Source organism: Solea senegalensis, linkage group LG2 (genome assembly GCF_019176455.1).
Source record: "Solea senegalensis isolate Sse05_10M linkage group LG2, IFAPA_SoseM_1, whole genome shotgun sequence".
Classification (NCBI taxonomy): domain Eukaryota; kingdom Metazoa; phylum Chordata; class Actinopteri; order Pleuronectiformes; family Soleidae; genus Solea; species Solea senegalensis.
In genome coordinates, this window is record NC_058022.1 from 26137374 (window position 1) to 26154559 (window position 17186).

General features: G+C 38.9%; 1 protein-coding gene across 1 annotated transcript in view; it reads right to left on the reverse strand.

The window, feature by feature from the left end:
• Window positions 1–17186, reverse strand: part of xirp2a (xin actin binding repeat containing 2a) — a 55279-nt gene that overhangs the window by 36450 nt on the left and 1643 nt on the right. Inside the window, exons 2-3 of the mRNA XM_044019015.1 lie at window positions 13461–13533; window positions 12606–13019 (exon numbers count right to left, since the gene is read on the reverse strand). Coding sequence (XP_043874950.1) covers window positions 12606–12818 — 213 coding nt within the window. The 5' untranslated portion in view covers window positions 12819–13019; window positions 13461–13533. The remainder of the gene's footprint in view (window positions 1–12605; window positions 13020–13460; window positions 13534–17186) is intronic.

Below are 17186 nucleotides of genomic sequence, written 5' to 3' on the forward strand. Positions count from 1 at the left end.
ACCTTATTTTGGGACTATTCTCTGACCACTTTTACTTACTTTTTTTCCCAAATTATACCTCACTGCTTATATCTAGAGTGTGCTGTTGTAAAATCACTGATTTTGGTTCACAAACTTTATTTAACTCTTGCAAAAAATGATCACGTTAAGTGGCTAATATCCATTTTCCCCTCTGTCCCTGACCACAGCCATGTTATCAGCGAGAGCCCTCACTGAATTCAATGTAGATACCACAGAAAATGTCCATATGTGAATCATGTGGACACAGATTGAGAGTATTCACACATGCGGTTAGTCGGGCCACACACATGCACCCTCTTATTGCTCTTGGAACAAGTGAATCTGACTGTGAATGCTGCCTCAGGTGTTGGTTGGCATAAGTGGCTGCTCTCAGACGTTGCCCATGCGGTTCATCAACAGTAAACCAATCACTGGGACTTAGTGATTTCAAAATACTATGCAGAAGTAAACTGTAACTAAGATACCATAGCAACAAACATAGCAACTTACAGCATGTGAACAACTAAGAGTCACTCTTTGGGATCATGAGGTTTAAATATAACTCATACATATTGGTATTGTTGCAAAACTAAACATGCAGAGAAATAAAAACATTTGATTGGAAATAAACTGAATGGATCAACAGACACAGAAATCATATTTGGGTATTTTTCTCCTCTGCTTGCTCTTCTATTCTTCTACTTTCCATTATCACTAATTACTAGTCCTAATTCACTGAATGTAGAATCGGAGCAGTTCAAATGTTTAGTTGCTACGTTCTTGTAGTGGACAAGGTTTATAAGACAACGTTGAACAAGAGGAAACCACATTCTGATTGAAATCCGTCTGACCAAACAGTGTTTAAGCCACTTTGACCATTTACTAATCTGAGACTCGCAATCTTCATTTCACTGAGGCTGAAAAGCTTAAGTAATCACAACGTCACCCCCTGTAATTGTGACCCACCATAATAAAACCCCATTATTCTGTGTAATTGTGGAATCCTTTTGGTAATTAAAGACTCTGGCATTCAAGAGGCACTTCACTGATTTCACACATTACAGCTACTGGTCATGGGCTGAAACACCAGAACTAAAATGTCTTTTGTGCCTCTGCAGAAGCTTTGGCAAGCCAGAGAAAATCACTCCAATCATGTAATTATGGTTGTTTTATCCATAGCAACATTTATACTTTGAACTAATTGGATATGAAACAAAACATATTAACTATGCTGTGTGTTAAATGTATGAATGTCAAAATAATATCACACATCAAAGCTTGACATCATTTTCTTTGGTTCCCTTAATGGACTGATATACAAAAGCTCTATTTATAGTTACTTGTGTATTTGCTAAATGAAGATAATGCATCTTGCTGCATATAACTTGTATGATTATATCATTTCCAAGTTGTGTTTGGCTATAATACAAGCTTCTTTGGAGGGGAATTATGGGATTTTTCAGCCTGGGGTCCATGATCATAAATGTACGTGTGTAAGTAAATTGTACTCACAATAAACTTTTAGTATAAATCCAGTTGTTTGGTTCAGTGAGCCACAACACAACAGCAATGGCTCCAGAGTAATTTTACAACATTCAACATTCACTCTGTGTTATGTCTCATTTCCGCCTATAAATGCCTCAAATGATCATTTTAAGAGACATTATTAAAGCACTCGTGTCACTAAACTCTCAAACTTGAGACTTCAGACTTGTTTTCTGGTCATTAAAAACGTGACTTGACTGCATGAAGCAACAACATGGCTGCTTTTTTTTTTTTCTTTTTTTTTAATGAATGCATATTTTTACTTTCAGCCATTTACAGGGAGTGAATGTTAATTGGATTTGGTAAGTCTTGCTCTTTGGTCCATTAACCAAGTGATAAGAACTGTCAAGGTCCACTGTACACTACAGTGAATAGACAGTGTTACCATCTGTTTCCACTAATAAAGGATGCAAAGCAGCGTCCAGCAGTGTCCAGATCACAGGGATGATTTGCAGAGACAAACGGCAAACACTATTTTAGAAAAGAAGTCACATTTTATACATTTACTTGCCGGTCACATGACACCAGAAAAGCTTTTTGAGGTTAGAACATAGACAAAAAGGTAAAAAACAAACAGACCAGAGCTGCTATTTGTTTGTCTTCTTTCACCTTCTTGTCACCTGTACTTAGCAACCACGAGCACTGTTCATTTGAAGGTCATTACATTCACTTCCACAGCCTCCATCTCTCTGTCTACTCTTTGCATTGCACCATGAGTGTTTGCCTCTCCAATCCAATACAACTTTTGTCCCATGTAGTGCATTCTGCGTTGGACGTCTTTAATATGACTAAAGAAAAACATGTCAAGGGACATTAGTATTTCAAGCGGTCATGGACAAACATGAGCACAAAAGACATGCGGGCATGGTAGACAGAGTACACTGTACCGTAGAATGGTGTTGTCTAAATCATCAAAAAAAAAACCTGATGAACCACAGAAAGAAACGGCTGAGATGTCCAGAAGACAACTGTGCAAGGAGGTGATAAGGATGCTGTGAGGTTTTCTATCAGGCCGAGGAGGCGACGGTGACCAATACCCAGACAGTCACGCCACAGTTTGTCAACGGCAAAATAATAAGACGGCCAGAGAAAGTGGACAAACAAATGAGAAAACAAACAACTTCAGAATGAACAGAGATTCAAAGCCAAAAGGCTACATGATTCACATTTATGATGATAGACAAACAAGTCATTTGGATACTGGAGCTCTGTCATGACAAACACACCCATGGCAGGTATCAGTGCTGCTCTGGTCAGAGCTTACACTTCATTTAGCTCCCTGGCTATTTTTTGGACACATAAAATGTTGTTTTGTGTGTGTTTTTATCTCATCTTGAGCAAGCGAGAGAGACTGTGTGGAGCCGTCTTTTTAGATATAATGATGCAACAGTTAGTCAGAGTTTTCCCTCAGTGGCATTTGTGGTGCTGTCCTGTCAAAATGTACCGTTCCATTTCTGACTAATGAACACTGCTGTGGTTTCTGCTTCATTTTATCTCGCTTACAGCGTTAACGTCTATAATAAAAAGAAGAAGAAAAAACAGACTGTGTGGTATGTACTGCATATGATAAAGATGCTTCAGGAAGCATCTTTATTGTTACGGCAGCAGTTGACATTAAATTCCATTTCTACTAAATCATAACAAGTTCCTCCATTATGGACTATCTATCCTCCGTCCTCTTAAAGGTCAATTCTGTCAAGATGTCAGCGTTTCTGCAAAAAAATTGATTTCCCAGGCCTTCAGTCACAGACATTTGACATCCAAATACTTTTTTCTTGGCTCCATGTTCCCAAAAACTGGCAACTGAGCGCCAAATCTGACAGACTCAAACTGACCGACTGTTCTTGACAGTTCACCTTCACATATTCCACGACTTTGATCCTCGCACATTACACGAGGGATCTTCTCGGTGCAAGTGTAGCTGTCTGCTGCTGACCACTGAGCAGCTTCCCCGCCGCAGTGGTTGGAGGTTATTACTGACCCTGCTGCTATTTTTAGACTAACTAACGCTTCTCATGGGGCAGCTTTGCTGCAGGAAGGACAGAAAGGTATTATTTCCTATTCTTAATTAAATAGACGGTTTAAATCAAAGACAATGAGAGTATACATGTGAGTGATGGAGCGGAGCATAATTTTTGGCAGAAAGGATGGAGCCCTAATAGAATCAGTGTAGCAAGGAGAATACTGCTGGGAAAACAAAGATAACAATAAAGTAGGACCGTTCAAAATGAAAGGAGCACTATTAGCTTATTAGCCACCAACTTGTCCTCAAAGTCACCGATTCTCTAAAGGCAAATAATATTGAAGAGATTCACCCCAGTTTGCGTAAAAATAAAATACGGCATTGTGATTCTGTGTAAATCCTCCACCATTTCTAGGGTTAAGTGCCTTTTTCAAAAAAACACTCTCAACTGTGTGCTGCTGAAGCAGAGGAGAGTGACAGTCTGGCCATTTGAGTCAATTTGCAAATGTCAAATCTGACCTAAATCTAGTGAGCAGCAGGAAAATTAAACTTTGACAGACATCCAGTGATTGAGTCTCGAAGCTTGGCTACAGAAAGTCCCTGCGTGTATGCACTGATGAAAACTAACAGGGACATTAGCAGATGATTAATCTAGGCCGGTGGGTTGTATATGAAGCACAGTGTAAAGGTCCAGTCTGTAACATTTAGAAGGGTTTATTGGCAGAAATTTAATACACTTTCCAAAAGTAATTGCTTTAAAATAAAAATAATATCGTTTTTATGTTTAGAATAAGCGTTGAATGTGCACTTTAGGCAAAGGCCTCGCTTTGCAGGGGCTGCCACATTTCAGTCTGAATGGACAGCCCAGTCAGAGTTTTAAAACAACGACCTTTCTGGCACGCAAAGGCCACCGTAGTTCCCTGAAGTGCTCAAAAAAAGGGAGACAGTGAGCAGAGGATTCCTCCATTTGTTACAATCCGTCTTAACATTCAATGTCACAAGATACAGGCCATAACATAAAACAACTTGAATATCCAAATATTAATTGTTATGTATTTTGTCTACTGTATACTGTATTTTTCAAATTAACGTATTGAATATAACTCTCAATTCACAATATCCTGAGACTTTCCGCGCAATATTCTTTTACGGACATTTCTGTAAAGGGTTACCCAGACATTTCTGTGTCATACATTGATTTGATTTGATGCATGTTATTGAAAACATGAGCATAAACTTAACCCAAATAGGTGGAAAAAATCTCCTGCAGAACCCAACCCAGTCTCTGAGAACGACTGCTGTACAGTACATTCAGTGTCGAGCTGTTCATTCTGTATTGTGGTCATTATTCTCCTGATTATTAGATCTTAACTGGGGCTGAGAATCACAGGCTGTGGAGAACTGTCAGTGTGAGTGATGGTGCAGGAGCCTGAAGACACTTATCATTACTGAAACATGAATATAACTTGTTAATCAGACTCTGACCCGCTTCACCTGCATGAATATGAACCCGTTCTTCATTTTGATTCTCACTTATAGATTTTTCCCCACCCTCGACCCTGCAGATCCACTCTGAATCTCGATCACCTTCCTCGCCTTCCTGCCACAGCCCCTATTCACTCCTTTCTTTCACCCTATAGCCTTGTGCTCAATGAATGTAAATCACATTTCATTCTCTTTCATCAGGCTGCGTGCTATAATGTTCGGTAAGCAATGCCAACATCATCCGCCACCACTATTTATACATGACGACTCCAACTCGGCTTGTGCTCCGACTCTGTTTTCAGCCTCTCCAAATATACACCGAATCATGGCTCTGACATCGGCTGACATGCTGCATGCCTCGTAGATATTCTGGGGATTTAAGTCTATAATTAAATCAGTGTGTAATACAAGCTCATGCAGGTAGATAAACTTCATGTCACTTAGAATACTGGAGTTTATATAAAACCAACTGTGACCATGGGCTTTTGCTGGTCCTTCGTGTTGGTCAACAACACCAAAATATCTCAATGACTTTTGGTTTAAAACATTTATGTTTCCCGTGGGATTGTTCAGCATGATGTTAATGAGCGCCTGCTTTTCACTTCAGCATCTCCATGAGGTTTTAAATAAAATATCCAAGCAACTGCATGATGGATTGTTGTGAACGCTGGGGGCAATGTTACATTTTACAGCTCCATTACTTCCTAATATTTCCCCAAGGTGTTTCCTGAAAAGAATTAGCTTATGATGCACAATCATCACACTGAATTAATTCAATACCCTTTAGAGCAGTGATTCCCAAAGTGTGGGTGAGAGGTCATAACGACAGACAAATAAAAAGAGAGTTTGGAGTTTGTAATGAAGCCTTAAATAACTGTTATTTCAATTATTCATTTTAATATGTTGCGTTGGAAATTGTAACATTGCAACATGATGTATTTTTACTGTAGACGTGCAGGGGCCTGATTCAAAAGATATGTTTATGAAATCAGTAATATATGGAAAAATCTGTCTTTGTTTTGATTCAATGTTTGAGCAGGAGAAGATTTTTTTATTATTTAAATATACAGTGAGGCAGCTAATCTGTGAAATCACACACATACTGTACAGCATGAGGGATATAATAATACATTAATAATGGATAATTACTTTGGTATCTAAAATAGCCACAGTTTCAAAATTCATTATATATAAACTGTGATATTTTCCTATTCGTACAAAATACTGTGTCGTGGGTCTTTCCAAGACACATCCTATTTGTTATTTAGCTTTTAATTAAAGCAATACATTTCTTTGGGACAAAATACCTGCAAAAACAATGTCAAACCAAATTATCTCGTCTGTATAAGGGAGCATGGTGCTCGTTTGATAACACAATAAACTTACATGGTGGAAAAAAAATAATTGAATCAGGATGTTATTATCATGGGTAATGGGACATTATAGCCTCAGTGGTATACATTGATTTTCTTTTCAATATTCCCAGAACAAATGAGTATGATGACTATTGAAAATGTCACTATGTCATTATGATATGTAGGTCAAAGGTGGCCTACCTAGTTCCTCTGTTAATCGTTGTATTTTTAGAATATGGTCAGTATGTTTAGTAACAATTTATGAAAATATTCGTAATAATAAATAATAATATTGCAATTCCTTGAATGAGGTCATTTTTGTTAACCTTTTTACAAATATGAAATATTAGATTTTATTTCAGTGTTGTTTTGTGTGCCAACTTTTATACTCCAGTGTTGTAAATACAATAAATTATTAAAACAGTGAGCCTTCAAGGTCTTTGGCTAATTGTTGAACACATATGTTGTTGTAGTGCTGTGGGTGTCAAGCTGTGTTAGAGAAAAGACAGTCTGAGCCCCACTACAATCTGAATGGGGAGAGCATAGCTGGGAGATATGAGATATTCATTATCCAGCTCAGAAAATAAATGATTATCATACATTACAGTAAATATGCACAGGCTTCCAAAAAGCCCTGACGGCACTGCAGCGCACATTCTAATATATGTTCCAATTTGCAGTATCCTTAAACAAAACAAACAACTGGTGGACAAATGACTTGTCTGAATGAGCCAAGTGAAGCAGGGGATTTCCAAGCTGGGTTAGACAAACCACGTAATAGTGCAACTATTCTCAGAGCCAAGGCAGCAACAAGTCATCATCACGCAGCAGAGGAGCAATGCGTCACTCACGGCTCTGCTGCCAGCTCCATTAAAAGATTTGAATCTGTAGAAGTGAGATGAAAAAGAGATGCCGAGTGGAAGTTAATGGAATTTTTACAAGCTCAGTGGACTTGATGAGGACCTTGCCGTCTTCATCAACTCTGGATCATTTTCTCACACCGCACGTTGTGGCTTTTAGTTTATTCAACATTCAGTTTAGTGCATTTAGGAACACTGGTGACTATTGATTGATCGTTCTTTTTGGAAAATATCCTAAAGTGAGCCAAAAAGGAGTAAGACTTGGTGAAATGAATCATTTGAAAGTGATGGAATATAAAGTAACAATAATAATAATGATGTGGTTTTCATTACCACAGAATGAGCCTTGTCTACTGTGGTTAGATCAAGAGCCGAGTGTTAACAATAACAGAAGGCCACTTCTTTATGCCCCAATAGATGATGCTAAATTCTAAATGCTGTAGCTTTAACTCAGCTTTCTCTTGCTTCTTTGAGCGTGTAAACGTTGTCAGTCTGCCAGGATAAAGACGCACACTGTGAAATGACAGCCTGAACGATCAGAAGGCATTGAATATGTACGCGTCGCTCTACTTAGTGTCTTTTTCAATGAAGGCAGCCTTTTTTGAAAACAGGCCATTTGTTGAGATCATATAATGAAAGCTTTATAGAGAAAATATTGTCACAGGAGGAAAGTGATGAGGATCATTTGCAGGCAATTCAGCCGCGTACATTAAAAAAACATGAGGGTGACTTGGAGTCAGTGACAGTTATGAAAATAAAGCACTGGGATATTCCAGAGATATAGTGCCACTTTATGAATTTATGCACCCCATTTGGTCAGAGGCCAGAGAACACATGAGCCAACCACATAAAAACACTGTCCTGTTTACTATCTCTAAGTTCTTTTATCCCCTATAATGAAATGCTTTTAAATTCTTTATCACTTTATCAATCAATCCGCCTGTATTTATGGCAGATAAAACAAAAGAAACAAAGACCGAACACCATCAGAAGCAAGATGAGGGAGACTAATAGTACTAGTGACAGAACATAAATCAGGAGGAATAAATGGAGAGAAAACAAATAATATAAAAAGAGTAAATAAATAAAGCTTATGAGAGAACAGACCAGTGAAGTTTGAGAGTGAAAACGAAGTAAGTTTGCTCACGAAAATATTGATATTCTCTGCTTTAATTGAACTAAACGCGTCACAATCAGATCATTTTCCAGCTCCACAAATCCCGATAATCCGACAGCCTAACCCACCAATTAACATCAGGCTACTGTGATAAACTGAGGAAGAGCACATGTTTTTATCGTCCTCCTCACACACGTTGGTGGACACCACAGATGCTACACTGCCACCTACTGCCCTGCAGCAGCCATTGCAACAGGAGCGACAGGCAAGCCAAGCAGGTCATGAGTGTTAGAAACATTAAAGTTATGTAACCGCTAATTTATGCACAGTCCATTTAATGAGCCAAATCATAATCATGAAAAGTTTTCTAGATAGAGTGCCTGATTTTGTGCATATTTCTCATAAATTAATTATCAGTGTTTGCATGTGAGCTTCTGGGATTTCTTTTTTTTTTTCTTTTTAATTCTCCATATGGTCACATGTGACATTGCAGAACAGGGCCGTCCTAATGTATCTCACATGTCTATGCTTTTGACCAGAAGGTCAGACAGATGCCAGTGTCCCGGGAGAATCCTGCGGCTACACAAGTGGAAAAACACGCTCTTTGCACTCAGGATAAATCATTGCATCACTACACATGTGCAATAGCTGAAGATGCAGCACTGTCCTGTCCTGCAGTGGATTTTGGCCACAGCTGAGCGGTCATTTGGGAATCCATCACTCATTGTTATGACTGGCCGTCCAATGAAATTGCAGCGTTTAAATAAATGAAATGGGGCAAAGAAAGAAAAATATGGTGCATCGTCAAATATTAAACTCAGCCTCACGGATGAGTTGAAGACAAGGTCATGTTTTATAACCAGTCGGCTGCAGAGCTTTAGTCCCCTTTTCTCTCTGGGAATCTGGGAACATTGCCCATATGCTCCATTAACACTGACAACAGCGAAAGGAAAAGAACAGACTGTAAGCACTCGCAATACAATTCCAAGACGGAGCATGTGTTGCACTGGCAGCTTGTGACAGGCATTGTGACCAGCTGTACAGTTTGTCGTTTGGAAAAGATTATGAATAAATGAGTCTCTCTTCCAAAGGGATTGAAAAATGAGGATTTAGTATATTAAAGAGGAGACAACAAATGTGAAATGTGAAAGTGAGGAACAATAGTTAAGAGGCATAAATCTGGATGATGCCGTGATATATTAAAGAGGGATTAAACCAGTGTAACAAAAACAAGATAACCACCCTGTACTGCCACATGTTTACATTCACATTCAAAGCCCTCAGTAGCAATTATAGGAATTATAACACTTGTCCTTCATCATAACCATTATTGGAACCATTTCCCAACAATAACAACATTGTCAAATTAGAAAACTGACGTTTTGACAGTATATATAGGTTTTCATGTAATACTTAAGCCTGCATAACAACAACAACAACAACAACAACTAAAGAAAATAGGCACAGCGTTCCAACTTCCACCAAGGCTGCTCAGTTTCCATCAGTGTCATGCAATTTCCCATCTTGTCCAAGGTTAACAATTGTTTTAAAATAAATCCTGTATCCGGATCCATGTCACCACTAGAATAATGAGTTCTTCCTTTGGCCATAAACTACATCCGGGTACAAATGAGTCCTTTACTATTTATGCTGCTCACAAACAACACTGAAATAATTAATAGATGCATCACTTATTAACTGATAATTGATCTATTGGTTAACCTTTGTCTTGACTTTTCATTGGAAATGCACAAGCAGTGTGCAAATATAGACATTTTAAGACAAATAAAACAAACCTACAAGTAGCGAGCAAAGGAAAGAGTAAAATAATCATAACCATAAAAATAAATCATACAAAAATAATAAGATGCACATTCTTGACAGTTAAATTTATCACAAAACAATATTCCATTCCTTGAACCAACATAGATAAAGAGTACATAGGGGGGAGTTTACTGGCATAAACCATTCCCTTTCCATCCCTGTGCAATCATTTCCAGATAAGGAGCTCATACTTCAAGAAGAGATCAAAATTTTAATTAATTGTTCAAAAGAAGCTATCTTGGATGGTTCATCTCTGCGTCCCTTTTTCTTTTAACTTCCTGAATGCTTTTTATGTGGAAAAAAACGAAAAAAAAAAAACATATCCAATAGATGTTTCAGCTTTTTAAGCTTTTTAAATACATAAATTTCATGTTCGTTGTCGCGTGATCATCAGCGGTGTGAAGTTGAAAGCAACTGGCAAACAGCTGCTTACAGCCAACAGATAATAAGAAACATTAGCATTCATTTGGAGTTGTGTGTCTGGCCTCATAAAAATGTAAGTCTAGTATTCAAAGTTTCTAACTTCACTAACCCCCTGCGAGCAGAATCTGGCTCTTTGGATCTTAAATGTTCCGCTACAGTCCTTTTACTTGCTAACTTTATTACTGTGTGGTGTTTGCAGCTGCACGGTTAGTGAAAAATGTATTGTTCACAAAGCTGGCAGAGGCAGGAAATGACTCTCTGTGGGTTTATCACATGACACACAGTCCTCTTTTTACCCATTGGGACTATAACAATATTTACTTTAGCTGCTTTAATGCCTTTATCACAGTCTGTAACATGCAGTCGCACACCTCAGTGATCCCTGCCTGTGAAATGTGTGAGAAAATGACAGTAATGGAAAAGTTGCAGAAAGCTAATGGTCAGTGAGACGCTGTGGAAAGTAAAGGAGTCACAATAAAGCCAAAGCAGGGCTCTTATCTTCAGAGAGTGCAGTGGCTGATAGCACAGAAGCCCAAACATGTGTGATGACAAAAATAAGGGTAATATTAGAGAGAGTGCACAAGAAAACCTCCAAAGATGCTATCTCGTGCTTTGGTGATGTGGCTCATTAAAGCGCAGTAATCTGTGAAAAGCTTTCATCTCAGGAACCAGATGTGATTTGATTCTACTTGTTCTGCGTCACTCTCTACTTTGGCCAGACAGAGAAGTTTGGTGCTGCTTCCAGCAGCGGCAGCAGCAGCTGACATACCAATTACAGGGTTATTTTTATAATCCTGCTTAGCCATAAACCCAATATAGGCCTTAAATAACAGGGTATCAAATTTCAGCAGCCCAGTGGCATTGCACACATGCAGCTGGTGAGTGTCTGCAACAGCTGATAACTACATGACCCATAATGCATTGGCTCAAGTGGCCTCTGCAGGGTTATATTTTTATAGGTTTGAAAAGAGAGATGTTTCCAGACACCATCATTGACCTCATTGTCCTCAGAATGGTGTGACGCATCGATATGATATTGCGGGGGAATAAAAGTAGGTCATCTTTTGACTCATCAGCTCATCAGGGATTTGGTGAAGGAGGTTTTCTCATAACTATCCACTTTACTTCCAGCAGACTGAGATTTTTCCTCTCAGAGAAGCCAGACGAGATGGAAAAGCAAAGCAGCAGGAGAGGAGGCCAGGCTCCTCCTGTGTTTTTCACCAGAGTCAAGGAAATGACAGAAAACCACACATTTTTAACAAATGAATCATACTAAAGCAACAGTGAGGGAGAGAGAGAGCGAGAGAGAGGGAGGAGGGTTGTTTTGTCCTGAATCTTTTGCATTGTGCAAAAATATACAATACTGATCTAAAAATGAAATGCTATAGGTTTATTACCTTCAAACCAAATGTCTCACATTACTCCTTTAAGTGGTGGATATTATGACCTGTGCTTGCAGGACTTATTTTTATTAAATGTGTCAAATATCCGCACTAAATTGCTTGAAGAATCTTACAGCGCTGCTCTCCCATGCAATGTTTTAAACCAACTTTGAATAACTTGGAGCGACATGAGATGTTTGAACAATGAATTGTTTCACCACTGAACGCTGTAAATGTCACGGGGTATCTTTTGAAGCTTTAGCATTCTATATTTAATTTTTCTTCAGGATGGATATTTTATGATTAGAATATCGCATGCCTCTATAAATGTCATGGATATTAGATATTTAGTCTGTCTGTAACCCTGCTGAATGTGCTGCTGCCTGTTTCAGTGCAAAAATGATTGGTTACAAGAATCATAATAATAATAATAATAACAATAATAATAATAACACAGGTAAGTTTTCTCAGAGGATGGCAAAAATAAATTGAAATGCCTTGAAACACAAGTTGCAAAAAGCCAATCCTATGTGACACCGAGTACAAAGCCTGAGGCAGCTGTGTACCTGGAGGAAAGTGGAAAGTCACTGGACAGGAAAGTACAGTTGACATCAAAATAGGAAAGTAAAAATCCACCGTGGCAGTACTCACGGTGTCTGCTGCAGCCGGCTTCTCAAACATCCTCTTCAGACTATCAAGTGGGATGTCAAACCTTTCAATCCTCTTAGCAGCCTGCAGGTCCTCTCTTAACACTGGATCGTCTGATGTCTCTACCTGTGGCCCAGAGGGACGACAGGAAACGAAGCCCGAGGTCGCCGACACTGTGCTCGCCACCTCCTCTCCATTTCCAGATTGAGTTTCCATTGTTGTCCAGAAACTGTATCTCACCCTCCCTTCTTCCCTTCAGGCCCGTGCTTGGAGGGGAAGTCTGTTGTAAGACGTGAACCTCGAGAGGTGAGAAGGTGACGGAGAATAAGAGGGAGTTGTGAAAGGCTGAGGAATGGAGGTCTGGCTGAAAGTTCTTTGTCTGTCAGGCTCTCTGGGCTGTGCAGGCACAACGAAGGGCTGGAGGAAAGAGGAGGAGAAAAGAAAAAAGTTCACAGGGAAAACGATTTTTTTTTTTTCCACTCTAACCCCGTCCTGTAATTACTCATACACACAGTGGCCTATATAAATTTGAATAAGTGCTCAAAGAATTGAGATATCAGTTGTAAGCGCTGGATAAATGCTATTGATTATAAGTTTTTATTATCATTACAATAAATGTCCTTTGTTTTGTATGTTTTTTTTGTAACATATGGATTGTGGGACCCCTAAAACTGAAGTACAACTCAAATAGATGAATCTTTACTTTTGAACCAGTCAAAAGTGAACCTCTGTGGGTTTTCAGGAAACAGATTAACAGCTTTTTGCCTCACACATCCTGTTTAACACCAGTTCTGTGTGGACAGGAAAGCTCATTCCTGATCAAATCAAGGGCGAACCATAACAATGAACCCCATTCACCTGACACGCAGCCATGATGACGAATATCCAGCCACACCAGCACTTCCTAGGGAGTGTTTTCCTGAACTTCATCCTGGCAAGAAAAGGGAAATGAACACATTAACTTCTCCTTCTCTTTGTGAAAATGTGACTGTTGCTTCATTGTGCTACATTTTTAGTCTTGGGGACTTGGGTTTTGTTATTTAGGGACAAAATTCAAAGTTCACCCTATTATAACGCATATGAGCCGGGAAAGACAAGCAAGGGTCAAATGATGGAGGAGAGAGTAGATGCAGCGGACAGAGGAAGCTGAAAAAGTATGACAGCTTAATTACAGCATCAGGTTGAGACGACGACAGCGGAGACACAAGCCTGAAATACTCATTCACATCCACAATAGATACATCAGTGAAGTGGGAGGGAGAAATTGAGAGGCAATCCAGATAATCCAATCTTAATGAATGAATAGTCATGATATATGCATCTGATAGTACTTTGGAGGACACAGTATCACTCCATTTATACCAGTGGCAGATACATTATTCAGGGAGGGCCACAGGTATACCTGTGTCACTTTCTGCTGGATCCTGTGTCCTCTTAAGCCACTCGATTTACAGCAGTTACTCATAAAAAAACACAATGGTCTTTCTAGCGCATTACGCCATTTTGAATTTCTATCACCTTCACATTTGCGGGACTTTGTTTCAGCAGCAGAAAAGTCAATTTTGAGAGAATACAAGGCCACTAAGGGGCATGTTCTGCAAAGAGTAATGGAGCGTAACAGATCTTCTATGATGTGCATCTTGATTCGTTGCATAGCAAAAACAGCTATGCACACAAACGCACGCACCGTCTACACAGTGTGGAGGGCTATAAATTCAATGCAACAGCAAGCGTCACGTCCCGAAACACAAGCGCCGGAGCAGCGTTCCTTTAATACAACAAGACAATATTTCAGGCCTAGTGGGGCTTCAGAGAGACTTCCTGCTCAGAATCCACCAGGGTAAAACACTGCCTGCTCCTACTGAATAAAAGATGTGGCCGACTCTCTGTGTTTGCTCCCATGTTGAAATTCCTGTCCAAGGACTCCAGATTACTTTTATTTAGAGGACAGACTGAAATTATGATCCCTGCGATAAGATAAGAGGACGGGAATAACAAATTACTTTGTCTACAGTGCCAGACTGTAGACACACACACACACACACACACACACACAAATCACACTTTACAAGTACTTAACCCAAAGATTCACTCTGGTTTTGTGAGATAATATTGAATATTGTGCTGGAACATCTGTCTGTATCTGTATTCTCCAAGCTTACTGCACATACAGTAACTTGTGGTTTTTGGTTTGTTGACGTTGTTAATTGCTATTCAGAGAAAAAGGATGATTTTAATATTGTTTTCAGCAGTTATAACAAAGCCATGTAGTTATTAAGTCACAGGCCAAAGCCATGTTTAATGGACTGAGGGTAATTGGAGGCTCTAAGTTGACTATACAATTTAATGTTATACAGTAGTGTGTATTTTTCTGGTCTCTGATTGTTTGTCCTTATTGACAATTTACTGAAAAAAACACCTATAAATCAGACAGATGGTCACATCATTAAGTGAGAAAAAAAGCAAAGAGAAAGATAAATAAATAAAATAAATCAGCAGATAAAGCATGTAGTACGAGCAAAAGTAATATTATGTAACACAGCACGCTATAAATAATGGACGTGGACTCATTACCAGAAAATATAAATGGAACAAGAATAGATCCATGTGGCACCTCATTACCAGTGGAAAGTGCTGAATCAAGTCTTACTGTCATGTAATAAGAGTAGTGGAGTGGTTATGTACGTACCTCCAGACAGATTCCTGGAATTTCCCACTCACTGTGCTTCCCATACACACACACACACACACACGCACAGAGTGATACTTCCTGCTCACTTTCTAGGCACTCATACAGAGACAGCAGTCAGTCCAGATCAAATTACAGCTACTGCTCCAGTTACTGAGGCTTTACTTCACCTTCATTATGACAGGTCATCTGATGGAGTCAGAGGACAGGGATGTAAAGTGGTATCACTGTGCTGCACACACACGAGTGGGTCTTTTAAGGTGAAGATGTTTTATATGGATAGAAATGAGTAGTTTCACGTCACAGAAACCTTATCTCTTTATTTTGCCGTTTGAATTATGATTTGAGGTGATCGTCGAGTAGCACTGTTACATATTAATTGTGTCCCTCGTCCGTCTCCTGTGTGCAGAATTTTACTCTCCTTGTATTTCACCACTTATTGACTTCCTGTGTGTTATTCAAACACCTTATCTGGATGCAGTCCTGGAGGAGACAGATTCTCTTTGTGTTGGATGAAGGATTCTGTTTTCTTGTCTGGGCTACTTTGAAAGCTGCTGGAACTAAAATACCTGCTATATGTAAAAAAAAACAATACACATTTATTTTATTTTTAAATGAAAGCAAAGTGAATTTCAACCTGTACTTTGGAAACACCACTTGTGCTTTTTTAAAATTTCTGAAAGAATGTGAATAAATCAAAGACCAAACTTCCAGAGCAAACAAATGGAGCATGTAAACAAATGAAATGACAAAAATAAATTCATAGAAGAAAGCACATAAATACATAAATAAGGAAGCTGCAGCACAAAACATAAAAGGGCCTCCCACATAAAACGGACTGAAATAAAAGTTTCACATGCCCGTTGGGTAAAACAATGGACGGCAAAACAGAGTTTGTGTTATTTTATTTAAAATATGTCAAAATAATTAATACAATAAAAAGTTATCGCAACTTTAGAATTGTGATGGTTACAGTAAAGTTACTGTTTTTTTATTAGCTGCAGCATTGGCAGTTCATCCTATGGTTGATGGAACCTTGATGATTAAATGCTACTGAAAAGACACAAAATTTGACCATCATATGACTCCGTTACAGGCATTACAGGCAGTTTGTTATGATTTTTAGCTCCTCCACTGCCAAACTGTATAAATGATACAAGACATTTGCAGCAGTTGCACTGAGTGAATGGGTGATTGTGAAAAACTTTTTGAGTTGTTGTCAAAAAGCACTGTATTCATAAAGTCCAGTGTACAGTACCAGCTAAGATGTTTAATTTAAAGGTTTATTTTGTATTTATTATGGTATTAATCTTAATAAGCAAAGGCTAATGTGGCTATGTTCGTATACTGAGTAATAACCATTATGCTCCATTTTGTGAGACTCTAAGTATCTCTTTTATAACTCTATTAATTACAGACTAGTACGTTTGGGTGGATTAAACTCTTTATTGAAGAGAAGAGAGGCTTACGAGTGGAAAGCTGGAGTGGAAGCTCTGAGATCATCCAGGGCCATGTAGTTGGCTTGTTTGACTTGGGGATTTGCCTGCGGTGTTCTTTTTAACAGACCAGACAGACGGAGAGACCATCTGCTCTCCTGACTGCTTCTTAGCCACAGCAATCTCCTGCAAAGACACTGCACTCACCGTCTTCTCCTGTTTCACACCCATCACAGCTGGCCGCAGCATTGAGCCGTGGTTTATGAGGAACAACGTACTAAAATAAAAGCTTGAAGTGAAGAATCGCCGAAAACCATGCTGCGAAAGGTTCCTCTGCTTAGAAACTGCAAAGCTGAATGACTGACATGCTTTAAATGGGCAATATATAAGTTTAACTATTGCTATACAACCTACATTTGTCATCATTGAATGTGACTTACTAACCATTCTATTTCTATC